This window comes from Hyperolius riggenbachi, chromosome 8 (genome assembly GCF_040937935.1).
Source record: "Hyperolius riggenbachi isolate aHypRig1 chromosome 8, aHypRig1.pri, whole genome shotgun sequence".
Taxonomy (NCBI): domain Eukaryota; kingdom Metazoa; phylum Chordata; class Amphibia; order Anura; family Hyperoliidae; genus Hyperolius; species Hyperolius riggenbachi.
In genome coordinates this window covers 205,278,735-205,305,285 of record NC_090653.1, presented here as the reverse complement: position 1 = coordinate 205,305,285, position 26,551 = coordinate 205,278,735, and the positions used below count along the sequence as shown (strand labels likewise).

Sequence of the window (26,551 nt, the reverse complement as noted above, 5' to 3'; positions counted from 1 at the left end):
AAGGAATGCAGCTATAGTTAGGTTTCAGGATTACGTTTTCCTTTATGTAAAATGTTTCTGATTTTCTTTCCAGCTCCTTTAGCATATGAACCTTTCTCAACTCTTGCAATGATCTATGAAGACCAAGGGGACATGGAGAAGTCTCTGCAGTTTGAGCTAATTGCAGCCCATCTGAACCCTAGTGACACAGAGGAGTGGGTGCGATTGGCAGAGATGTCCTTAGAACAGGACAACATCAAGCAGGCCATCTTCTGTTACTCCAAAGGTATAGCAACATTGTTGGAAAATGAAATAATAGTATGAAAAATTATTTCATCAACCCATCACTTATAGAGAACCCGAGGTGGGATTTAATTATGTTACTGGGGCACAGAGGCTGGTTGTGCACACTAAGACCAGCCTCCGTTGCCCCATGGTGTGCCTCCATGTCCCCCCTGCACGCCGCTATACCCCCCGCAGTGCTGGCGACACGCAGCGTGTCGCCAGCACAATATTTAGCTAAGCGCTGTCTGTCAGCGCCGCTCCCCCGCCTCCTCCGCATCGGTGCTACCCGCCCGTCTCCCTTCCCTCCCGCTGATAGGAGGGAAGTGACGCGGGCGGGTAGCGCCGATGCGGGGAAGCGGCGCTGACTGACAGCGCATAGGTAAACATTGTGCTGGCGACACGCTGCGTGTCGCCAGCACTGCGGGGGGTATAGCGGCGCGCAGGGGGGACATGGAGGCACACCATGGGGCAACAGAGGCTGGTGTTAGTGTGCACAACCAGCCTCTGTGCCCCAGTAACATAATTGAATCCCACCTCGGGTTCTCTTTAAACCATGACTTATAAAAAAATCTAATGATGGTATTATGAACTTCATCTTATGAATTGAATGTACGGTAGTAGAATATTTTTTTTCCTGGTTTTCATCCTCGAAACCTATGAGTGTTTTATGGCCTGGTGCGTCTTATAATGGGAAAAATATACTTTATTTTTCTACAGACTTATATATGCTGCTGGTGTGTGGCAAGTCTGTAGCAGCACCATAGACTATTATTATATGTGATTCCGCATGCTTTTTTTTGTCTGCGGCAAAATGCTGCAGATGTGATCAAGTGTGACCCCTGCCTTAGTTTTTACAGGAATCTATCTATATACTTTTAATAGGACATAAAAAAGCAATGACTCTTCACACTTTACTGTTCCCTGTATCACCTATCTCTTTAAAAACCCTGTGGTACCAGCGCTGTAAAACATGAGATTATTGCCACCCAACATGTCACCATTCCTGCAGTTCACTTTCCCCGTATGCTGGTACAATTATTGTGCTTCTTTTATCTTTAAAAATTACTTTGATAGCTGTAGCAAAGGTTTGATTTAATTGGTTAGTGCACTTTTGCATAAAGCCCCTGTCTAAAATTTTCTTTTTCTAATTTACCTCCTTCCCTAGGAAACCTAACACTAACCCCTACTGCACCACCACCTCCACCCTTCAAAGCCCTTCTTTTATACTCTCCTCCCAGGTTCACATAATTACAACATCCAGCCATAGAGTGCAGAGAGCTGAAGCAGCACTGGTAATTCAAGTCTAATCAGTATTGTCCTGAAGCTTCCCCCCACAACCCCCAATACCTCATCTCAATGATCCCTACATTGCTCCTTTGCGGCCAGCACTGCCACTCTACAGATCTTAGTGTGTAAAAAAAAAAAAAAAAAAAAAATGTCTTATTGCAGGCTGGGCAGTGTGATGAGATACACATGTGACTTACAAACATACTGGGGAAAATGCAGGAAGGATTGATAGCTTTATTATATACGGAGTAGGAATATGATGAGAATGCTTAGCTGCAGTGCTGGCTGCACAAAGTTCTCTCAGCAGAGGGTTGAAGGTGGGAGGGATCATGTTATCACCTGTGTGCAGAGAAATCAACTCCCAATCTCCTGCAGCAAGGAACAACATACACTTGTGCTCATAAGTTTACATACCCTGGCAGAATTTATGATTTCTTAACCATTTTTCATAGTGATTGTGACTTACAGGGACACTTAAGCCAGGAATTAAAAATCAGTTTTACTTTCCTGGGTCTTCTACCAACCATCCTGTGCCCTAGTAGTCACTCGCAGAGCCTCCTGTCCCCCGCCGCCAGCTACTTTCGTTTTTGCTGACAGGCCCGACAAAGCGTATTTTTCTTTGCGTTCCCTTCTGCAATAGCATCCGGCGCCTGTGCAGGACGCTATTGAGGACGGGAACATGAATGATACGCGTGGCCAGGCCTGCACTGGTGCAGAAAGCCCGCCGACTCCCTGTCAGGGCCTGTCAGCAAAAACGAAACTAGCTGGCAGCGGAGGACCGGAGGCTCTGTGAGTGACTGCAAGGGCATGTAAACTTAGGAGCAGAACTGTACTCAAGCCATTTAACTACTTTAAATATATAAACTTCAAAAGTGGAGCCTTATTAATGAAAATTGCTAACATGTCCATTCATAAAATGGGAGGGTGGTTCTTCTTTTTTACTGAAGCTCTCTAATAAAGAGATGTTTGAAACTATAAAATGGGAGGTCGTTGAAAGAGAACCTGAAGCAAAGATATTTGCCTATGGAGAAGAAAGGCTCTGAATACCATAGAGCCTTCCTGGTCCTCTCTCCATCCTGTCGTTCCACCCGTTTCCTATTGAATTTACAAACCCTGCTGTGTTTTCGGTAGTCATCCACAGGCTATCGAAGTGCTTGCATCCCCAAGTGCTTCCCAAGACTGGTGCATCTGTGCTGCTCATAGATAAACTCACACTCGCTGGTGCACAGAACGGATACACTTGTTTTCAAAGTACTCAGCGACGCAAGTACTTCTGAAGCCTGCATGAGAAGTCCCAAAGAGGTATTCAAGCTGCTAGGTCGAACAGCTTTAACTGGGAACAGAGCTGGAAGGCTCTATGGTATCCAGACCCCGCCCTCTACATAGGTAAGCATCTAACTTGAAGCGAATTTCCTTGCTTCAGGTTTACTTTAAAGCAAACCCAAGCCGAAGCTCAGGTTCAAAATCAGATACTTACCATGAAGAAGGGGAAGCCTCAGAATTCTATTGAGGCTTACCTCGCTGGGCCGATGTCCCCCGTTGGTGAATGCGGCACTCCTGCGCATTGTTGTCACGCGGCTCCCCTTCCGCATTCATGGCCGCACATTAGAAGCTCGAGCTCGCCCGTGCATGCGTAGTAACACAGAGCCCACAGTCCAGCTTACTGCGCATGCGCGGGTTGGCTCAGTCGGCTACTAGGCGGCCATGAATGCGGAAGAGGAGTCGCGCAGCCCCAATAGGATTAGGGACAATGACTTGTCGCTAATCTTTGGGGGGGGGACAACAAAGCACCGAGGGAAACCTCAATAAGATCCTTAGGCTTCCCTCTCTTCAGGTAGGTTTCTGATTTTGTGTACCCGGGCTTTGGCCCGGGTACACTTTAAAGGGAACCTGAAGCGAGAAGTATATGGAGGCTGCCATATTCATTTCCTTTTAAACAATACCAGTTGCCTTACAGCCCTGCTGAACTATTTAGCTGCAGTATTGTCTGAATCACACCAAAAACAAGCATGCAGCTCATCTTAACCTTCCCAGCGTTCAATTTCCCCAGGATTTCTGTGCAAACAGTGATAAAATTTATTTTTAAAACTTTTTTTTCCCTGTAACTTGCCAAAATGTGTCAAGCAAGGGTCTAGTATACAGTGCAGGAGAGTATTGATGTGTATGCATGTTTATACTGTTCACAGCATGTTTTTTTGAACGGACATTTCTGTCCATACCGCTAGGGAGGTTAAATTTGACAGTAATGGCAGAAACACCCGTTCATGCTTGTTCAAGGTCTGTGGCTAAATGTATTTGGGCAGAGGATCAGCAGTATAGCCAGGCAACTAGTATTTCTTAAACATAAATAAATATGGCAGCCTCCATATCCCTCTCACTTCAAGTTCCCTTTAAGAATGTGCATCTAAAAATATTCCCATTGTGACTACACTGCCTGGTTGTAAATTGTTCATGTGCACTTTATATAATGTCATGCAGTAAACACAGAGTATAAAGTACTGCCTAATTAGGACCCAGTTTTTACTGTTAAATGTGGGAGTGGCTGAAACCAAGCTCAAGTCAATAAAGCAAGTATTGCACTTTTAATCAGTACATTAAAGCGGAATATAACCCTGCATTTCAACTTTGCTCTAAAACATTATTTACAGTATATTATATGCAACCAGCATTTTTTTTTTTACTAGACCAGCATTGGAAGGGTTACACAGGGCTTTAAAGTCCCTAGAGATTTCTGCAGACCATCCGAACTTCAGTTAGATACTTTTTGTTTACAAATATGTATCTTTTAAGTGTTAATTGTGACTCATCTCTCTCACTGAGAAGGAGCTTGGAGGACAGCCAAAGAGTGTGTAACTGTTTATCAATAGATACATCTAACTAAATAGAATGTAACTATCTGAACGTCTGCACGGAACTTAAAACCTCTGTGTTTAACCCTTCCAATGCTGGTCTAGTAAAAAAAAATGCTTTTTGCATATAATATGCTGTAAATAATGTTTTAGAGCAAAGTTGAAATGCAGGGTTATATTCCGCTTTAATACTAGTATAGCTATTTCTTAGCTGTATAGCTAATACATAGCTATACAGCAATATAAATAATTTATTGAATTTAGTTCATTCCTGCACACATATACCGCGGCCTGCGGGAAGAACGACCTCTGCTGGGTTGTTTTTTTTTTCTTTTTCTGAACACCACCAGAATTCAGAAAAAATCCCAACAGAGGTTGTTCTTCCTGCGCCAACTGAAAAAATTTGGCATGCCGCAGGAGCTGCTGACCAGCTTCTATACCGCCACCATAGAATCCATCCTTTGCTCCTCAGTCATTGTCTGGTATGCCGGGGCAACAGCTAGCGACAGGCACAAACTGCAGAGAGTCATAACTGATGCGGAGAGGATCACTGGATCTCCTCTACCACCTCTCGATCGCCTCTACTCCGCCAGGATGAACAAAAGGGGCACCATGATCGCCTGTGACCCCTCCCATCCAGGCAGTCGCTACTTCAAGCTCCTCCCACTGGGCCGCTGCTACAGAACTATACCATCCAGAACCACCAGGTGCAGGAACTCCTTCTTCCTTCAAGCAGTTTTGCTGTAAAACTCAAGCCTCCCCCTGCCAGGCCCACCTACCAGCATAATTTCAGTCTTAAAGTCAGCCTAACCTCGCAGCTGCTTTGCTCTGGGTACCACTGCCAAGGCCCAGTACGGTCCCAGGGCTGTTACTGAACTGCACCAAATGAATGTCTATCTTTTCGCAGGCCCCATCAAAACCGTTGATCCTGTGATTGTAAATGTAAAGCTCATATTTACAATTGCCTGTTTTGCACATCTGTATTTGTACTTTGCCATGCCATGTGAACCACAAATAATTCTGCGTATGACACCTTTTGTGTAAAAATGATTCTGATATTTATAGATATTTATCTGTATGGTAATCGTGGTTAAATAATTAGCTAAAGGAAGAGCTGCTGTTTCGTTTTGCTTTCACTTTATAATTTTTGTGGCATTACGGATGCCAGGTTTTGAATATTATTAATAATTGGACCTATTAAACTGATAAGAGCCTTAGGTAATGTTGTTTCTTTGCTGTGCATATTGTAATGCAGAGTTGGTGGTGTTTTTTCCAGCACTGAAGTATAGCCCTACAAATGTTCGCTACTTGTGGGAAAGATCCAGCCTTTATGAGCAGGTGGGAGACCACAAGATGGCCATGGATGGATACCGTAGAATCTTAAACCTGTTGTCTCCATCTGATGGGGAACGCTTCATGCAGCTTGCAAGAGATATGGCTAAGTAAGTTGTTTGTTGTTTTTGTTTGTTTGTTTGTTTGTTTGTTTTTTTAATTGCCATTAAACTATAATATTGTGGAGAGAAAATTCCTTTCAGGACAACTATGCGTACTGCAAATATTTTAAACAGCCTGTTTACTTTTGTCAGTTTAGAGATTTTGATTTGAGTATTAATTTGAGAAAGAAATGATATTGAAATGGGAATATAGTGTCATGCAGTTATGCACCTTCACTCCCCACCTTGATTAAAGGGATACTTATGTCATATAAAAAAGGCAGTTTTACTTACCTGGCCCCCTGCAGTCGCCCTGTGCCCGCATCGGTACTCAACGATCCTCTGATCCCCCGCCACGGCTCAGTTTATGCTTTCAGTGACTGAGCCTGTCGCCGTCCACTGTGTCCGCGTCCTCGTTTACACAGGTGCAGTTTGAGAAAATCTGCTTGCACGGAATGCTCCTGGCGAGAGGAGTGCATACAATGACGCTTGCAGACGCAGTGGCCGGTAACAGGCTCTGCCGCGGTGGGGGACCGGAGGATCATTAAGTACAAGTGTGTGCACAGGATGACTGCAGGGGGCCAGTAGAAGCCGCAGGTAAGTAAAACTGCTTTTTTTTATATTACTTAAAGAGAATCTGTACTCTAATATTCTTACACTAAAAAGCATACCATTCTATTCCTTATTTTCTCCTGTACCCCTCTGTGCTGTTTCTGCCACTCTCTGCTGCAATCCTGGCTTGTAATTAACAGTTTTAGGCAGTGTTTACAAACAAACTAACCAGCTTGTGATAGGCTCACATAAACAGAGTGTGTGAGTCATACAGAGTGTGCAGGGGGCCTGCAGAGGGTGTGTATCGCTTCTATCCAATCACAAGCAGCCCTTCACATTCCACACATTCAAGCCTTAGCCCGACAGACACGACAGAGGAAAGGAGATAAGATTTATTACAGAGACAGTGCAATTAGGAAAGGCTGCAGTAAGCCAGAGCACATTAGAACAGAAGGCTGAAAGGCTGAAAAATTTGTTACAGAGTCTCTTTAAGTATCCCTTTAATCTAGGTACACATGCTAGATGACACTTGGCAGAGATGGCCATTGTCGGCTGAGAATTTAGCTTACGTACAGGTGTCCCCTGAGGTCACTTAAATATCCAGAACATTTATGACAGCGACTGTGTATTTTTACCCTCCTCAAACCACTGAGCGGAAGCCACTCCATTATCCACCGCACCATTATCTCTCCTCCCTTTTCCGTAGAAACTGGTACATCCCTTGGATGTAACCATGGGATATTTCTGAACCCCACAGTGTTGCTTAAAACATACAACTTGTCAGTTTAATATCCAAATAATTTGACTGCATAATGCAAAGACTAGACTGGAAAAAACAAAGCAGATCACTTGACCGTGCACACATCTTCCCTCTTTGCAGCAGCTCAGAAGAGTTACACCTTTCTCTATGTGGAATAAACCATTTACCAGTAACCATTTCCAGAACCTCAAAAGTGTGTTTTTTAAAGCCACATGTACCTCTGATCACCTGCTTTATTGGCCTGTCCAATGTAACTGCAATGCTATTTAAGCAAGAAAAGTAGAAAATATGCTGCCTCTGTGTAAAATTTACAGTGGGCATGTGAGGGAGGAGAAAAAGGCCAGCACTTCTGAATGCTGCCTTATTAAATCGTGCATATAAACAATGTACAGTGACATGTCTTCAGTATTGATCATAAATTGCACATACCGGTATGTGGTGGGAAGGAGGGTGATGGTGGGTGCTGGGCACTAAAAGCCTGGCAGCCGTTTTGTGGTGCTGCACTTCTACAGAGGCTGCAGGGCGGTGTGGCCGGATATCCGGCATTTCTAGCTGGAAATCAGGCGCGCGGCGTTCGTTGCTATTTACTCGGTCCATTCACTATGCGAGGCAGCCAATAATGGAATGAGCCGCTATGCGTGTCAGTGTTAAGCCGCATACCAAATGCATTGCCTTATTACGGAGTCCCCAGGTCAAACCCGTTGGTTGGCCATAGTGAAAATTACGCATTGGGGAAAACCGTAATGCAAGTCAGAGAAAGTAGATCTCAATCTTGTGGCCAAAAAGATTATGGCTGTTTGTTCAGCACAGTGTATGAATGCTGTGGGAAATATTGTATATAGTGTAGCGCTGCAATAAGGAATGTAACATCCTATTGATCAAATAGTGATTGTGATCTTTGTTAAGGTGCATTACCGAAGGGTATTAACCCTCCTGGCGGTTTAAAAAAATCCGTCAGGGGGCAGCAAAGTAGTGTTTTTTAATTTTTATTTTTTTTTCCATGTAGCGAGACAAAGTCTCGCTACATGATAGCCGCTGCTCAGCGGCATCCCCCCAGCGGCATCCCAGTTCAAAGAACGGGATCTCCTGGAGGGCTTCCCCCGTCGCCATGGCGACGGGCGAGATGACGTCACCGACGTCAAAGGGGACTCCCATCCACCCCACAGTGCTGCCTGGCACTGATTGGCCAGGCAGCGCACGGGGTCTGGGGGGGGGGGCGGCCGCGGCGCAAGGAATAGCGGCGGATCGGCGGGTAGCGGCGGGGATCGGATGTTACACGCAGCTAGCAAAGTGCTAGCTGCGTGTAGCAAAAAAAAATTATGCAAATCGGCCCAGCGGGGCCTGAGCGGTGCCTCCCGGCGGCATAGCCCGTGCTGAGCACGGGCTTCCCGCCAGGGAGGTTAAAACTAATTGCTATGTAAAAATGGCTCCTAGAGCAAAACTGTAGTGACATAGTGCACTGGATTAAAGTGAATTAAAGGGGAAAATGTGTTGAAAGGGAACCTTAACTGAGAGCGATATGGATCTTTTCTTTTAAACAATACCAATTGCCAGTTCTCTTTGGCTGCAGTAGTGGCTGAATCACAACCCTGAAACAAGCTTGCAGCTAATCCAGTCTGACTTCAGTCAGAGCACCTGATCTGCATGCTTGTTCAGGGACTATGGCTAAAAGTATTTGAGACACAGGATCAGCAGGAGACTCGGGCAACTGGTATTATTTTAAAATCCATATCCTTCTCAGTTTAGGTTCCCTTTAACAATCGTATCAAACACAATATTAGACAATGGAGGGCTAATGGAAGGGGTCAAGGGGTATATCACATGTATATCTCAGTGCCAGCTTTCTTCTCCTCTCCTGCATGCCTTACATACACAGGTCCAGTCAGAGCATGCTGACTTGCATCTGTAAAGGAACCAGGTGATGATATTCTGACCCCCCCCCCCCCCCCCCGCTTTCTAGGCTGCAGTGCCAGCGTTTCTCCTATTAAAATTTACAGTGGAAAGCATACTCCGGTGAACGTTCTTGTATCTTCAGCGTTCAGATGTATTTAATTATCAAAAGGGTGTTTTTTTTTCAGCTTGTTTTTCTCAGAGAAATTGTGTTAAGATTATTTAAACAATAGGTTCAAAAGTTAGTGATCCATTGTTAGCCAATCATTTTTAAGAAGTTAGAAGATAAAGTAATAAGATTTTAACTTGAGACCAAATTTATCTGGCCTGACGGCTCACTGAAATTATTGGGTCTCGAACAAACTTAGCACATAATTTGTAGAAAAGAGAGAAATCGAGAGCCCAATATGGTGTAGTATGTCAGAGATACGAAGGGAAATGAATAAGTGAGATGGTTATACTCACAAACATGGGTTACCGCTCAGGCAACCACTGTATAGGCAGGTGAGGAGATTAGACCTGTCCTCACTCAGGATTAAGAAGTCGCTCTCTGTAGATCAGAAAAAATGGGGTAGAATCACCCCTCCACCTGGGGTGGACTCAAGTATACTGATAGGTGATCAGAGGCGCCAGCAGAATAAAATTGATATAAAAATTGTTAAAAATTGCCGAGAGGGAAAGTGGTGGACTTCCCCTCAATAATTAGACACCAAGGTCTGTCATCAAATCAAACGAATACATTTATTCAATAGTACCCCAAAATCTGCAACGCGTTTCGTGGGAACAGACCCACTTCTTCAGGCAATAAAACGGCAATCAATGTGCAGTGAATTTAGCACCTCTGTGCAGAGGTGCTAAATTCACTGCACATTGATTGCTGTGTTTGTTGTCCCCGTTTTATTGCCTGAAGAAGTGGGTCTGTTCCCACGAAACGCGTTGCAGATTTTGGGGTACTATTGAATAAATGTATTCGTTTGATTTGATGACAGACCTTGGTGTCTAATTATTGAGGGGAAGTCCACCACTTTCCCTCTCGGCAATTTTTAACAATTTTAGATCAATTTTATTCTGCTGGCGCCTCTGATCACCTACCAGTATATTAGCACATAATTTATCATTCTGAGCAATTTTTTTTTCTTGTATATTTTATGCCAATCCAATCATATTAGGCTTACTCAAATGATGATATATATATATCTCTATGTATGGCCAGCTTAACAGTGGCTTTACTGTTCTTTAACCAATTCATGTCAGGAAATGCAAAAAATAAACCTACAGCAAAGCAATTTTTTTCTTAAACCAGAAGGACTATGTGGTTTTCATCAGTGCATGGTATGGATTGATATGGCTTCATGTGACAGGGCTTGGACAGGAGAGGGCTTGAAAAATTCCTTGATCAAAAAGCAAAGCTAAATACAAGGCAACATTATATCTAGATTTGCTTTTTGATAGAGGGTTTTTGGTCTCTTTTAGCCCTTCATAGGTGGTTCTTGGTCACCATGAGCTGTCTGGGTATTCCTTAAACCTGCAGCAGTGAATGTTTTTTTCTTTTTCTTCTGGGAGTTCAGGCATAGCACCCACTTGCATCTAAAAGCTCCATTGTATGCAGCTACTGAGAGGCTTCCTATTCACAACCATTAATGAATTTCATAGCACTTATCTTTTTGAAACAAGTTACAAAAAATTCTTATCCTCCTTATCTAACAAAATGTATAACGTTTAATTAGACAAGAGCTTTTCTTTGTAAATGCATGATTAAGGCTGAAAAACAATTTTCCAAAGCAAAAGATAAAATCACAACGGCTTTAAAGTATGTAAAAAAAAATTAGAAGTCTTTAGCTCTAGAGAAAAATAATGCTTTACTGTTGGACTATAAGTCTCTTGCAAAGCAGTCTTTTTAGATCTGTCTAAAGCCTCGTACACACGCCTGACTTAAGTCAGCTGAGGCAGCCCGATAACAACCTCCTCAGCTGACAATCAGGCGTGTGTACGGTAGCTTGCGACCCCCAACCCATGAGCAACCCGCCAGACTGATCTACTCAACACCAGCAACACTGATCCCATTGTTTATGCTGCTCCTCTGTCCGCAGTGTGATGTCATACATGCACCGCTCGTTGTCCCTCCCTCGCCCCCCTCATAGCAACACAGCGCATCATCAGCTACACAGCTGACACACGTGTGCAGCCCGGACCAAATATGTTACCCAAGGGGATCAGGTCCTAATCCCTGACAGTCCACATCTATCAAAGGTGTGTTCACAACTTTAGTTAGTAGCTTGAATCCTTCCCAGTAGTATTGTATTTTATAGCAGAGCTAGAACATCAAGGAAGTTTAAAAAAACCTAAAGACTTGCTTTCCCTATAAAAAGGGTGGCACACAAAAGACCGGCCCAGCTCCCCTTCACATGCGCTAGTTTACAGGCAGATACTAGCCAATCTCTGTGTACAGTCCCTGCTGTTCGTCTGCATTTGCTGCAGTGTGGGTAACGCTCTCATACAGCAGCTAATTCAGGCAAAACCCGCTTCATTAAACCAGAGACCCCACACACACAGCAGGGATAGAGTATGTGGCGCTTGGAGTCCAGCCGGCATGCACCTATATAATCACACACTTCACAGGGAGCCGCGCCCGTGTTTTGTGCGCCGCCCTGTACTTTATACATAAAATAAATGAAAATATTGTAGTACCTTTGCCCATTTATCATCTTTTGCATTTTCCTACATAAATTCCTTAAAAAATAAATATGGTCCCGTCTAGTTTTGGCCTGACAGTGGGGAGCAAGTTGTCATGCTATGGCCATTAGTCCAGTGGTGGCTGGACAGTGTAATGGTTAAGGGCTCTGCCTCTGACACAGGCGAACTGGGTTCGAATCTCGGCTCTGCCTATTCAGTAAGCCAGCACCTATTCAGTAAGAGACCTTGGGCAAGTCTCCCTAACACTGCTACTGCCTATAGAGCGCGTCCTAGTGGCTGCAGCTCTGGCGCTTTGAGTCCGCCAGGAGAAAAGCGCGATATAAATGTTCTGTGTTTGTTTGTTTGTTTGATTAGAACTTTAAACTGACACCTGTTAACAGGAATCAGTTTTTAGCAAGGTATTTGCAGTTAAATCCCTATTAAACCAAAAGCGCTTACTACCACTAGTGCCTTCTACCCCTGTCAGGTTCCCATCAATGTCTTTGGGATAGAGCCATATTGCCACTACCCAGTACCAATGGTCCTAGCTTTTATGAAGCAACATTAGACAACATTGAGACTAGGTAGCAGTGAAGAAGTCCAAATCTAAAAACTGTGACAGGCACCCCACATTAGTAGGAGGTCACACACCCTACTATGTAAACAGCATAGTGACAGAAAGCAGTGAAGTAGAGCTAAACTAGTCAGCATTAATTCTGCTGTCTGTTTTCTTAAATTTGAGTTTTGTAGTTATGCATAAGGGTTGAAATTGTAACGTATATATGAGTAACAGTATACCAGTAGAAGACAGCAGCCCAGGTATTGGTATCTGCTATTCAAAGAAAATAATAGGCCAGCTTATATTTAAAGGGAAATAAATGGTGTGTGTTGTTTGGAGTAGATAGTGCAGTTTTACATATTGTTAACTAAATGTGATGTCAGGTATAGTAGGTTTTCTTAAAGGAAATCTAAACTGAAATTAAAAAGAGTAGTTTAACTTACCTGGGACTTCTTACAGCCCCCTGCAGTTCTCCTGTGCCCTCGCCATCATTCCATGATCCTCTGGTCATCCTCAGCGCCCTTCTGTCAGCTGTAAGCAGGCCCCGGGCTGCACACCTCCTGATCACACTTCTGTGCATGAGGGTGTTCTGCACAAGAGCAGTAGAATAAAATGACGGTGGTAGCACGATCAGAAGGCATAAACAGTAGCCCACGACTTGCTGCGGCTGACTGGTAAGTCACAGAATGACAGCGAGGGTACAGAAGGACTAAAGGGGCTGGAAGAAGCCCCAGGTAAGTTAAACTGCTCTTTTATTTTCACTAATGTTTCCCTTTAGGCTACTTTCACAGTGGGACATTGCGTTTTGATGCAACGTTAAAGTCGCAACGCAAACTAACTAAGCAACGTCCCAAAAACTCACAACGCAACTTAATGGCCCGTTATCGTCGCATACAGTAGAGCATACAGGCAATGAAAAGTATGCTTCCAAGTCATTTCTGAGCATGTGCAAACAGTCCAACACAGTTAATAATGTTTATAACGCACAGCATGCAGCACATTCTAATAATGCTACACGTTACACACAAACGCAACATGTGCACTGTGAATGTTGCACAGACTTAGTATTGCTGTGCGTTAGTCCACGTTAAAACATTTTCTAACCTGCGACTTTAACGTCGCACTGTGAAAGAGGCCTTAAGGTAAAGAAAACCTTTTATTGCCTGTAGCAACTAATAGTATTGATTTCATGTCAAAACATTGACTGAATAATGATGCTAATTGGCTGTTTTGCGGCAGCACGGTGGTGTAGTGGTTAGCATTCTTGCCTTGTATCGCTGGGTCCCTGGTTCGAATCCCAGCCAGGTAAACATCTGCTCGGAGTTTGTATGTTCTCCCCGTGTCTGTGTGGGGTTCCTCTGGGCACTCCGGTTTCCTCCCACATCCCAAAAACATACAGATAAGTTAATTGGTTTCCCAAAAAAATTGGCCCAAGACTACAATACGTACACTGACATATGACTATGGTAGGGACTAGATTGTGAGCTCCTCTGAGGGACAGTTAGTGACAAGACAATATACTCTGTACAGCGCTGCGGAAGATGTTGGCGCTATATAAATACTAAATAATAATAATAACTTGTTTCTTGAAGAAGACCGGTCATGTGTTACAATATTGCACATTATTTTTCCGCAGGAGTTATTACGAAACAAATGATGTTGCCTCAGCCATTGTTATTATTGAAGAAGCTTTTTCCAAACATCAAAATCTTGTTGCAATTGAGGATGTGAATATTGCTGCAGAACTATACATCTCTAACAACCAGTATGACAAAGCTCTCGAGGTATTCTTGCCATTACTCTAGTATGCCTTATTTTTCTGCTGCATTGGTATGAAATGTAAAGTAAAGTTAACTTTGTCCATTGTTGAAGAATGGTAAAAGTTAAAGAAAACGTCCCCCTAAAATCAGGGAAAAAAACAATTGAACAAAGCCCACATTAGATTACGTCATCTTGGGAAGAGTGATACTGCACTTTGTTTTCGGGATCCGTCCCGTTCCCAGTCCTCTTCTGTCCCCAGCCTTCTGGAAGTTTCCCTCCAGTGGCAATGAGCTATTCAGAAATGCGCATGTGCAAGTTTCAAACCACACATGCACAGTGAAAGTAAGCACCCGTAGACGCAGCTCTGAATCGCTGCTCACTGCTGGAGGAAAATTTTGATTAACAGAGAGCCTGTTGAAGAAGAGGACTAGTCTGGGGACAATGTACAGGAGGGACTCTGAAGACAGCGAGCAGCATCTGGCTTCTCAAGATGAGATAATCTAGCCCTCCATGGGTTTGATTCAAGTTCTTTCCCTGATTCAGGTGTACTTTAAAATCCTATGCAATTTGTGGCCATATACAGCAAGTACTGGTGACATTGCTTCTGTCCCCATGAAGTAGGCACCGCCCCATCCTGGCCTTCTTCCTGACTGCAGCGTTTAAAGCAAAAGCACTCTGCCATCCCCCTTTCTTTATATAGCTAGTGTTTATGAAGATACTCAAATGCATGGTTTACTATTAAGAAGCTTTCAAAGTCTGACCTACCCATAATTTCTAGTGCCACACATAAATGTTGAATTTGGGCCTGAGGCATAATTATTTAAATGTTAAATGCTGTTACATTATTTTCTAATTGGATTTCCTGCCCTAGATACTGATACTGAGAGTGAAGGGATGGCTTTGGCTGTTTAAACTTACCTTCTGCAGGACTGATTATTTTTGCATTTTATTTGCCCACTATGATGTCGGCACGTTTTTTTTATTTTATCTAACATTGTCAGGAATGACCTTATCCAGGCAAGGAACACACTTTTCTTTCAGTTTTCTGTGCGCCTTTTTTTGCGTATGTTTTTTGCACACCAAGTGTGTTTCTATGAAGAAAAACGTGCGTTTTTTTTCACAGCAGCTAATGTAATTGATACAGAAAACTGACAAAATTGTGCAGAATCATGATAAAGAGTGTCAGTTTTTTTTCTGCATGCGAAAAACACATTAAGTGTAAACTAGCACATCGATTAACGTGAGTTCTCAGTTTTTCTGTGCAGAAAACGCGTACCAAACAGTCAAGTATGTTCCCTGCCTTAATGGTCATTTTTCTTGGGTCACCCGTTTCAGGCACTGGAGACAACAGAGTATTCACTGGAGGTGCTGTATGGTGACATAGTAATCAACACTCTCATATTGCAGCAGTAGGGTCTGAATCTTGTCCAGGACACTTTATGCATCACGCTTTTATGTGCTCCTGTGTTTGTGTGGGTTTCCTCTGGGCATGCTGGTTTCCTACTACATCCCACCAAACCATGGTAAGTGGCAAGTTGACTGGTTCTCTCTTCAGATTGGCCATAGACTGTTAAGAACAGTAGACTATGACAACGGTACAGATTTTGAGCTGTATGTAAAAGAAAAAGGTTGCGTGCATATTTTTATTGATGTTCTGCTTCAAGTTGAGCATTGTCACAAGGCAGTAGAATGATGTCCAGTGACAGGAATAGGCTGAAGAAGAAGCTATACCAGAAGTCATTCAACCACGTTACATTGGAATTTACAGCCTATAGTAATTTTGTTTAAAAAATGACTCGCCATAAAAGGACAGGGATGGGAATATCATGGGCTTAGCTCAACAAGAATTTGGGATTAATTCCCTAGTTCTCCCTGTTTTTAATTGCATTAGAAATGCCATTGTTATGTAATTTTTTTTTCGATTTCCAGTCGCTAGTGCACAGGGAAGATTACGGTTATTTTCCCTCTATATTTGCTCTACATTTTTTACTCTATTTGTAATGAGATTGGAAAGTCCCATTCCATTACAGCAAATGGAAGTCACATCAGAAATTCTGCGGATAGTGCAGTGTGATTCAACAAGAATCGCATGACATTGCAACAGAAGCAGTACAAAGGGTGCCCTGGAATTTGTCTGAAGAAGCAAGTGTGCCTACGTTCAGCAAATCTTATGCGCTTCAAAAGCCAGATTGAAGGGCACACAGTGGAAAAAAGAAAGTGTGCTTGTATTACTAACTTTTGTTCTGAAATACAACATAACACTATTTACATTACAAAAATGAGTGAGAAGCCATCCATAGACCCATTGTTTATCGTATTGAGAATCAAGCATGTGTACAAGTGTCCCAAGAGCTTGTTTGAAGCAGACCTGAACTTAGAACTTCCTCTCTGCTCTAAGGCTGCTTTCACAGTGAGATGTTAAAGTCCCACGTTAGAGCAGCCTGTAACGCAGAGTAACGCACAGTAATGAAAAGTCAATAGGTTGTTCACAGTGCCCATGTTGCGTTACATTGTAACGCTGCACGTTCTGGGAAAGTGCAGCATGCAGTACGTTATATGCGGCTTTAGCCGTGTTAGACTGTGTGCACATGCTCAGTAATGTTTTTTTTTTTAATATATGCTGCCGAAGAGGAGGCGGGGAGAGTCCGCTAATGTAGCCAGGCACATGGCTACTTAATATTCACTGCACTTGCAGTGTTGTCTTCCTGGAGCGGCCGCTGATTGGCTGGCGGGACTAGGTGATGCGGAGTGGAACACTCCGCATCACGTGGTCCCGCCAGCCAATCAGCGCCACGGAGACCACGTGCTCGGAACGATCACGTGGTCTCCGCAGTCTGTACTGCGCAGTGCGCACAAAGAGCTGCATGACGCAGCTCACTCTGGCATCCTCCTCCAACACCACCAGGCGTTGCGTTAGGGGCACGTTATGCGACCATAACGTCCCCTAAAACGCAATGTCTTGGTGGGAAAGAGGCCTAAAAGATAAGCAACAGCATAAAAACATTTGAAGAAAAACTTTTTTGTCACAGCTGATACAAATCCTGCAATAAATCTGCAGTGTCTACTTCCTGCTTGCATGGAAGCAGACATAGCTGAGAGATCACATCACATCCAGGATGATTAGTCACAGATTAGGAGGAATTAGAGAGAAATGCACATTGTATGTATTTTCCTTCTGTCCTTTGCAAGAGTTCAGGTCCCCTTTAAAGGTCTTGAAGAGTCCTTTTGAGTGCATTGTTCTCCTTCTTACCTTTCCTACCAGAAGCAGAATGGGTGCGGCCTCTGCTGATGTTAATCTGCTTGCATATTGTTAGCACACGGAGGCACTAGTGTTCCTGGTATGTACCAGAAACGTGATTCGTTTACACGGGCTGTGATTGTAAGGTCATGTTGTGTGCTAAAGCAGAAAGTTATTACAGCAAATAAGAGCTTTAAAAATCAATAAGACTGATTAGGGTTGCACGATAAATCGTTTCTAAGTTGAAATCATGATGTGGGGCACGATGATTACGCAATCGTGAAAGCGGCGGGTTTTTTTCCCTGTATAATTTGCTGCGTTCCATGCGTATAATTATATCGCAGTAACTCACCTTCCAGAATCCCCCGCAGCCTCTTTCTACTTCCTCTCCCAGACGTCTGTCGCGTTGCTGATGGCGCCGCCTGTGATGATGTAATAGCATGTGATCACAGGTGGCGCTGGTACCAACGTGACGGACACCTGGGAGAGGAAGTAGAAAGAGGCAGCGGGGATTGGGGAAGGTGAGTTACTGCTCTATTCCTGCTGCTCCCTGCCGCTGCACCTATGCTGCCTTGCTATACTGGGCACCTATTTAGCTAACCTATACTGGGAGCAACGATACTGGCCACCGATCCTGGAGGCACCTACCTAGCTAACCTGTACTTGGGGCAACTATACTGGCTACCTATACTGGAAGCACCTACCTAGCTAACCTATACTGGGGGCAGCTAAACTGACTACCTAGACTGGAGGCACCTACCTGGCTAATCTGTACTGGGGGCAACTAGACTGGCTATCTATATTGGAGGCACCTACCTAGCTAATGTATGCTGGGGGCAACTATACTGGCTACCTATACTGGATGCACGTACCTAGATAACCTATACAGGTGGCACTGAATTTAGTGCTAGAGCTTGATTTGAAGAATTGTGGATCAAATCAAAATCACAATTTCTGAGAAAAAAATCTCAGTTTTTTCCTAAAATCGTGCAGCCCTTAGGGCCCATTCACACTTGTCAAATGCTAACACTTTTGCTATTGTTTTGCTCTGTCGATTTTTGGCGATTAACGAGAAAAAAATCTCCAGTCACACTTGGCGATTTTTTTCGCAATTAGCACTTCTATAGCACTAAACGCGATTGCCGGGAAATCGGCTGAAGTTGGTGCAGGATTCAAATTTGCGTTTGGCGATTTGCGTTAATTGCCGGCGATTAACGCAAATCGCCCAAGTGAGAACCGGCCCTAATACTGATCACATCCTTTTGCATGAGCATGACTTCTGCTATACATGAATAACACTACAATATGCACAATTTTGTAGACCTAATTACATGATGGCCAGGTGTGGGTTTTAACAACTTGTAGCATAAACTATGCAGAAAATAACAGAATGCACACTGTGCAAGTGCAACTACTATACTAACTTGCAAGCTAAATTGTATTTTGTGCTGCTTCACATAGGCACTGATCATACTTTCTCTTCTACAATTGCATTACTTTAAAAGTCACAAACTATGGGTTAGAATGTTGTGTTAGAATTTTTGAATGTTTTCTGCCGCACTAGTTTGCAGAAACACTTTAGGTTTGCTTTTATCTGTTCTTGAGCACTCACTAAGCTACCATTATGAAGGTATTTTCAGCTATTTCCCACATAAGTGAGAGAGAAAAGCTAAAAGCACTCTTACAAGCTGTTTATAGTGGACGGTTTACAGTCAGGCTCTTGTTAGTGAAGTGTAGCTTATTCCAGCTTTATGCCACTTCAGGTAAGAGCAAGAAGATGTCGAAGAGCCTGAAGAGCAAATATTTCCATTATCTGTGAAAATGGTCACTTTTCCTATATAAAGCACTTGCTGTTTGGCAGGATCTTGCTACTTAAGATTTCACTTTCACCACAATAACTTATTCTTACATTTTTGGCGACTTCACTCATCACATGTTTCACGAACGCTAAGCCCGTTATGAAAAATGTTTTGCACCTAGCGGTAATTATATGAATAAAGTAACACTTATGTGAAAAATCGCACATCATTTTTCTCATCCCGTATGTTTGAATAATTCACAAAACCTTTGCAGCTGTCAACAGCTTTGCTTTTGTTGTGGAGAATAAACAATGTTCTATTTGAATTTATTTTGTTTTTCTTCTTAAAAAACAAATCAAAACAAAAAATGGGGAGTTTCTCTTTCAATAATGCTAAATCCTGCTCCATATACCTACAGTAAAAGTTGTTAGTGAGCAGCAAGAGACCTTGTAAGCGTAAATCCTTTTTCTGTTAGCTCATGGCTGTCAGCAGAGGGAGTGAAAGCAGGGGCAGATCTGCTCACAAAGCGTTCTTGGGTATAAAGGCTATTTCTACGACTTATGCTGGGAATACACGTTTCGTTTTTGCCTTCGTTTTTGCCTTCGTTTCGATTGTACCATTTATACTTATCGAAATAGAAGAAATCGATCGTATGGTTAAAATCACCACCCACGGGTACGTTTTTGCTGTCGATACTGATGGTTTCGTTTTTTCCAGGATCGAAGGGTTGCTTGAAACGAAACGAAACTTCCTTTTTTGGTTTTCGTTTATACCTTCGTTTAGTTTTCGATAGCGATAGGGGCAGGTTATAAGGAGTGAGGGATAGTACTTCCGTGCGGAATATTAATACGCCGGAAGTGTTCCGCAAACAAAAGCCCGATCGGATTAGCGAGCGTGTCATTCGCCATTTTGCAAGCAAGGAGTCAGCATGGATGTGTACGAGCCAGATCGTCTGCAGACCTTTGTTGGACTTTTGCTATTGACTGCAGTAGCTAGGAGAAGGGCGGCAGCAAAGCGTCGGAGGACGAGGAGAGAGAGACGACAATGGTGCAAGAAATGGTTGCTACAACGGGAAGAGTTGGGACACATGGGTCTGATCCGTGAGTTGCGTGAGAACAATCCTGATGACTTTCGCAATTACATGCGCATGTCAGACGCTAACTTTCATGAACTGCTGGAGCGCATCGGGCCGAAGATAACAAAGCAGGACACCGTGATGCGAACAGCTATTACTGCAGAACAGCGTCTATCAGTGACCCTTCGCTACCTGGCTACCGGACGTTCATATGCAGATCTAAAGTTTACAGCTGCCATTTCACCCCAGGCATTGGGTAGAATCATCCCCGAAACGTGTGCTGCTATTGTGTCGGAATTGATGCCCGAGTACGTCAAGGTATGTACTTATGTTTCTGGATTGTGTGTTTTGCGTGTGCTGTCGAGTGATAACTTTTTAAACTGAACGTCAAACTGAAACGCTTGTGCAAATGACAGTGTTTACATTGGCAACCTATTCTGTAGTGATTTTTCTCCTTTGTTACGACATTGTACTTTCAGATGATTAACCATGTATTTCTCCTTATTTCTAGTTTCCTCAAGATGCATCAGAGTGGCAGGCAGTGGCCCATGATTTCCACATGATCTGGAATTTTCCTAATTGTGGAGGTGCAGTGGATGGAAAACATGTGCGTATCAACCCACCTCCCAACAGTGGCTCGTACTTTTACAATTACAAAGGGTTCTTCAGTGTGGTTCTGATGGCGCTTGTAAATGCACGGTATGAATTCATGATGGTGGATGTGGGGAAGAATGGCCGTGTCTCAGATGGTGGTGTAATGGAGGCAACTGAATTCAACCGCCGCTTGAAGAAGAAACAGCTGCAACTGCCAAACAATGATGACACAGTGGAACATCTAAACTTTGTGTTCGTGGCTGACGAGGCTTTTGCTCTGGGTGAGAATCTTGTGAAGCCATTTCCTCAACGTGGACTGGACAAGCCGAAAAGGATCTTTAACTACAGGGTATCGCGTGCTAGACGTGTTGTGGAAAATGCTTTTGGGATCCTGGCACAGCGTTTTCGGGTTTTCCTCACGGCTATCAATGTGGACCCAGATAAAGTGGAGGTCATTGTCAAAGCTGCGTGCACTCTGCACAATTTCCTACGGCAGAAAAACGTGCAACGGTATTGCCCACCGACAATGGTAGACCAGGAGGATTTTGAAAATGGAAGTGTTGTGGCGGCGGAGTGGAGGGCACATCCGGGGATGGTTCCGTTGCACAGCGGTTCCTCACACAATCCCACCTACGAGGCAAAAACCAACAGGGACAAATACAAGGACTACTTTACTGGGTCAGGTGCAGTGACTTGGCAGGATAAAATGATTGCTACAGGAAATTGATGTTCTTATTGACTATCAAATGTACAACAGTTACCTACCGTGTATCCAACATGTGTCTGTTTCCAACATCTCTACTTTAATGTTCCCTTCCTCCACTAATTAGTGCACTTATTATACAGACTCGGTGGTCCACCATGTTGTATGGAGAACCACCCTGAGGAGAAGTGGCAAAATGTCGTATTCTGGTGTGCTGTGTTGTTAATTGTGTGTGTCTCTGCCTGTATGCTGCATGGACTGCCTGGACCCAGGGAGACCTGGATGTGCATGGTCTGAGCCCAGGTAGACCATGCACATGCGTCTGTGCATGTGCAGACCCAGGGAGGCAAGCGCAAGCAGTGCCTCCCTGGGTCCAGGTCTCCCCGTCATGTGCATGGTCTGTGCCCAGGTATGGCGGCCCTCTTTGGCGGCTATACCTGGGCACAGACCATGCACATGCGTCTGTGCATGTGCAGACCCAGGGAGGCAAGCGCAAGCAGTGCCTCCCTGGGTCCAGGTCTCCCCGTCATGTGCATGGTCTGTGCCCAGGTATGGCGGCCCTCTTTGGCGGCTATACCTGGGCACAGACCATGCACATGCGTCTGTGCATGTGCAGACCCAGGGAGGCAAGCGCAAGCAGTGCCTCCCTGGGTCCAGGTCTCCCCGTCATGTGCATGGTCTGTGCCCAGGTATGGCGGCCCTCTTTGGCGGCTATACCTGGGCACAGACCATGCACATGCGTCTGTGCATGTGCAGACCCAGGGAGGCAAGCGCAAGCAGTGCCTCCCTGGGTCCAGGTCTCCCCGTCATGTGCATGGTCTGTGCCCAGGTATGGCGGCCCTCTTTGGCGGCTATACCTGGGCACAGACCATGCACATGCGTCTGTGCATGTGCAGACCCAGGGAGGCAAGCGCAAGCAGTGCCTCCCTGGGTCCAGGTCTCCCCGTCATGTGCATGGTCTGTGCCCAGGTATGGCGGCCCTCTTTGGCGGCTATACCTGGGCACAGACCATGCACATGCGTCTGTGCATGTGCAGACCCAGGGAGGCAAGCGCAAGCAGTGCCTCCCTGGGTCCAGGTCTCCCCGTCATGTGCATGGTCTGTGCCCAGGTATGGCGGCCCTCTTTGGCGGCTATACCTGGGCACAGACCATGCACATGCGTCTGTGCATGTGCAGACCCAGGGAGGCAAGCGCAAGCAGTGCCTCCCTGGGTCCAGGTCTCCCCGTCATGTGCATGGTCTGTGCCCAGGTATGGCGGCCCTCTTTGGCGGCTATACCTGGGCACAGACCATGCACATGCGTCTGTGCATGTGCAGACCCAGGGAGGCAAGCGCAAGCAGTGCCTCCCTGGGTCCAGGTCTCCCCGTCATGTGCATGGTCTGTGCCCAGGTATGGCGGCCCTCTTTGGCGGCTATACCTGGGCACAGACCATGCACATGCGTCTGTGCATGTGCAGACCCAGGGAGGCAAGCGCAAGCAGTGCCTCCCTGGGTCCAGGTCTCCCCGTCATGTGCATGGTCTGTGCCCAGGTATGGCGGCCCTCTTTGGCGGCTATACCTGGGCACAGACCATGCACATGCGTCTGTGCATGTGCAGACCCAGGGAGGCAAGCGCAAGCAGTGCCTCCCTGGGTCCAGGTCTCCCCGTCATGTGCATGGTCTGTGCCCAGGTATGGCGGCCCTCTTTGGCGGCTATACCTGGGCACAGACCATGCACATGCGTCTGTGCATGTGCAGACCCAGGGAGGCAAGCGCAAGCAGTGCCTCCCTGGGTCCAGGTCTCCCCGTCATGTGCATGGTCTGTGCCCAGGTATGGCGGCCCTCTTTGGCGGCTATACCTGGGCACAGACCATGCACATGCGTCTGTGCATGTGCAGACCCAGGGAGGCAAGCGCAAGCAGTGCCTCCCTGGGTCCAGGTCTCCCCGTCATGTGCATGGTCTGTGCCCAGGTATGGCGGCCCTCTTTGGCGGCTATACCTGGGCTCAGACCATGCACATGTGGCTTATAAGTGCCCATCATTCTAAACCACAAAAGTGGGTATGCATATGCATGGACTGATCTTTGCCCACTTCTCAAATGAACACGTTAATACGAACGTAATTACGTATGGGTTTACAATCATTTTGTGCAGTGCCAACCACACCATTATTGTCCTAGAAGCGCCATTGCACGTTTCGCATGCGTCGTCTCCTGAACTCTGAACAGGAAGTAGTTAGTTGACCGGAAGTCCCCTCGTTTGTCCGCCTGGCTATAAATATGCTGGCTATCCGCTCGGTCATACCATCGGTTTGCACACTCGGATGTGGAGTTCGTCTTTGGAAGGTGTACACGTTTAGCCCATCGTACGTCCCTTCGTGAGTTCAACATTGGGGTAAGTAGAACTGTTCTGTATGTTTTTCCCCCTGCAACCAGGCTATTTTAAGTGTAGTTGGCCACTGCAGCTTTAAGGCCAAGCTAAATGGCCCTACAACACTGCATACCTGTGCTCCCCTCCCCCTTTTCTGATTATTTATATTGTTATATTTACCCCTTTTTTATGTTAATACCCTCTCCCCTGCTCCCTCCCCCCCGCCAGCCAATCAGCTGTTCACTCCCCAATGCAAAATGCAGCGCTGTAATAGTAAATCGACGGCGATCACAGGGGACCTCCAGGCCCCCAGCATGAGCTCACTTATTCGGTGAATACATTTGGCCAGACATGGAGTACTGTTCATAATGCATGTTTCCTATTCTTGTTACAGATGGCGCCAAGGAAAAACCACGAATTCCCATTGAACCGCACGCAGTTAGCTGAATTCATAGAAGTGTATCGCACCTGTACAGCAGTGTGGAAAGTAAAGAGCAAGGACTACCACAACAAACACATGAAGGAAGCTCAGCTGCAGAAACTTGCGGAGTTCCTGCAAACAATTCACCCCACTGCTACAGTTGCGACTGTCCGTAGCAAAATCGCTAACATTCGGTCAGTTTTTTCTAAGGAAACCAAAAAAATTGAAGCCAGGAACAAATCTGGTGCTGGCGCTGAAGATGACCCCGACCGTCTATGGTACTACGACATACTTTCCTTTGTCAGGGACCAGGAGATTATGCGTCCCTCAAGTGGCAACCTTCAGTCCTACCCCTCAGATGATGAGTGGCCAGAGAATACCCAGCGAGAGGTAACGGATGACGAAACAACAACAACATCGTCAGGCCGTGTGTTAGAAGGTACAGAGGATTCATGCGCAGATGTGGACGAAGCCATGGTAAGTCGTAGTCCAAATTTTTCCTATGCCACCTTTCACACTAAACGCATTGTATGGGTTTCGGCACAACGTTTGCGTTTTCATATCTGCTTGCGCAATGTATTTCACATCCGTTTGCCCAATGTATTTCAATGGGCTAATGCACACCACAGTGGGAGGCGTTTTGCAGAAACGAAACCGCCCGCTCTGCAGCAGTTAAACGTTTTCGCAGGCTTTTGCGCCTCCAATGTTCAAGAGAACCCCAGGTGGTTTAGAGAACCTCCACATGTCTGCCCCCCCACGACGCTCCACGCCTGTGTCCCTTCCATCCAATCACCGTGACGGAAGGGACGCAGACGGGAAGCGATGATGTCCCAGAGACGGGGGAGCGGCCGTGACAGACATCCCCTTGGGTACACATCGTGCTGGCCACACGCAGCGTGTCACTTTCATTCTTGTGTGGATGGCCGCCGCGGCTGGATGACATTGCATTCATTTACATGAGTGTCTCCTGCGGCAGCCATTCACACATTCATGAACTATGAAGTGCTAATAACTTTCTTGGGTACACGAGGGGAGAACAATAGACAGCCAACAGAACAGTAATTAATTGCAGTCTGTGAAAAAGCTTTGAATTGTGCATATTTGCATATGTAGAATGTATGTCTATTGTTCTTTCCAAGTATAGCACCACAAACACATTGTTTTTGCACAAAGGACTTTGTGAATTTGTATGACGCAGTGCACAATTCAATACAATACATACAATGTATGACCCACTGTGTGGCTTTGATGTATAATTGGGGTCCGACTGTTCCTATTGTTTGCGAACTTCAGCGTCTGTTGTTTTTGTGGTCTATTCAATGAACAGTATCATGTTCCTTTATTGTGTGATTATATTTGGTTTACCTTCTTTGTTCTCCATGTTGCAGGACAACAGCCAACGTTTCCCCCATGTCACGTTATCACCCCCGAGGGCACACACACAGGAAGCCAGACCACGCAACAGTACACCCATGCAGAGAGGAAAGCGGAAACGGTGTGCTTCCCCCGATGCTGTAGAGAAAAGACTGATTGAGATGGCGAGTGCGGTAATGCCAAGACCTGTTGCGCCGGTGGATCCGTTTGTTGTTCATCTCAGTGCACAACTGGCCAAAATGACTCCAGAGCAACGCACAGTGGCCGAGATGTTAATGGGCGAAACAGTGTACAAGGGGTTGCATGGTATGTTGGTGGCTGGACCTCCCTCTGAACTGTATTTTGCAAATTGCTCACGGTGTCAGAGCACACGGAATCACCACTGCCAACCACAGTTCCGAAACAACTCTGACTCTGCCATGATGTACCGTGAGCCAATCGGTGATACTCCACCTGCATCAACATCCGCCACACCAAACATGCGCTACAGTGCCTCCCAAGGTTCTGACAATCGTGCCATGTACATGCCGCCAGCTCATTACAGTACGCCACCCTTGGACTACATGTTGCAATCACTGTAGATGGTTTCGCATTTCTTTTTTTTTGGTTTTCATGGTTTTTGCCTTGTGCTTTACTACGCTCTGTAGATGATGTGCTTATCGTTTTCTGTCTTGTCTGTTTGATTCAATAAAAAGTTATGTTTTTATGTTCATCCCTCAATTTCCCAGTACATGTGTACCTGTGCTTGGCAGCACAGTGCAAGGTTTGAAGCTTTGCCAAAAACCTTGCACTCTGCTGCAGCACCCACTAGATGTGTAGCGGCCACCCTGGGCCAGTGTCAGTGTTGGGGCCCTGTGCTTGGCACTACAGTGCAAGGTTTGAAGCTTTGCCAAAAACCTTGCACTCTGCTGACGCACCCACAACAAGTGTAGCGGCCACCCTGGGCCAGTGTTGGGGCCCTGTGCTTGGCA

General features: G+C 45.3%; 2 protein-coding genes across 4 annotated transcripts in view; both read left to right on the top strand.

Annotated features, from left to right (window-relative positions):
- GTF3C3 (general transcription factor IIIC subunit 3) overlaps nucleotides 1–26,551 on the top strand; it is a 127,055-nt gene that overhangs the window by 24,904 nt on the left and 75,600 nt on the right. For all 3 annotated transcript variants that reach the window (XM_068248116.1, XM_068248117.1, XM_068248115.1), the window contains exons 6-8: nucleotides 74–265; nucleotides 5,677–5,842; nucleotides 13,904–14,051. In XM_068248116.1, coding sequence (XP_068104217.1) covers nucleotides 74–265; nucleotides 5,677–5,842; nucleotides 13,904–14,051 — 506 coding nt within the window. The remainder of the gene's footprint in view (nucleotides 1–73; nucleotides 266–5,676; nucleotides 5,843–13,903; nucleotides 14,052–26,551) is intronic.
- On the top strand, nucleotides 20,123–21,461 carry LOC137528433 (putative nuclease HARBI1). The gene is made up of 2 exons (XM_068249720.1): nucleotides 20,123–20,458; nucleotides 20,652–21,461. The coding sequence occupies exons 1-2, from the start codon at nucleotides 20,153–20,155 to the stop codon at nucleotides 21,459–21,461; spliced, it is 1,116 nt and encodes a 371-aa protein (XP_068105821.1). The 5' UTR covers nucleotides 20,123–20,152.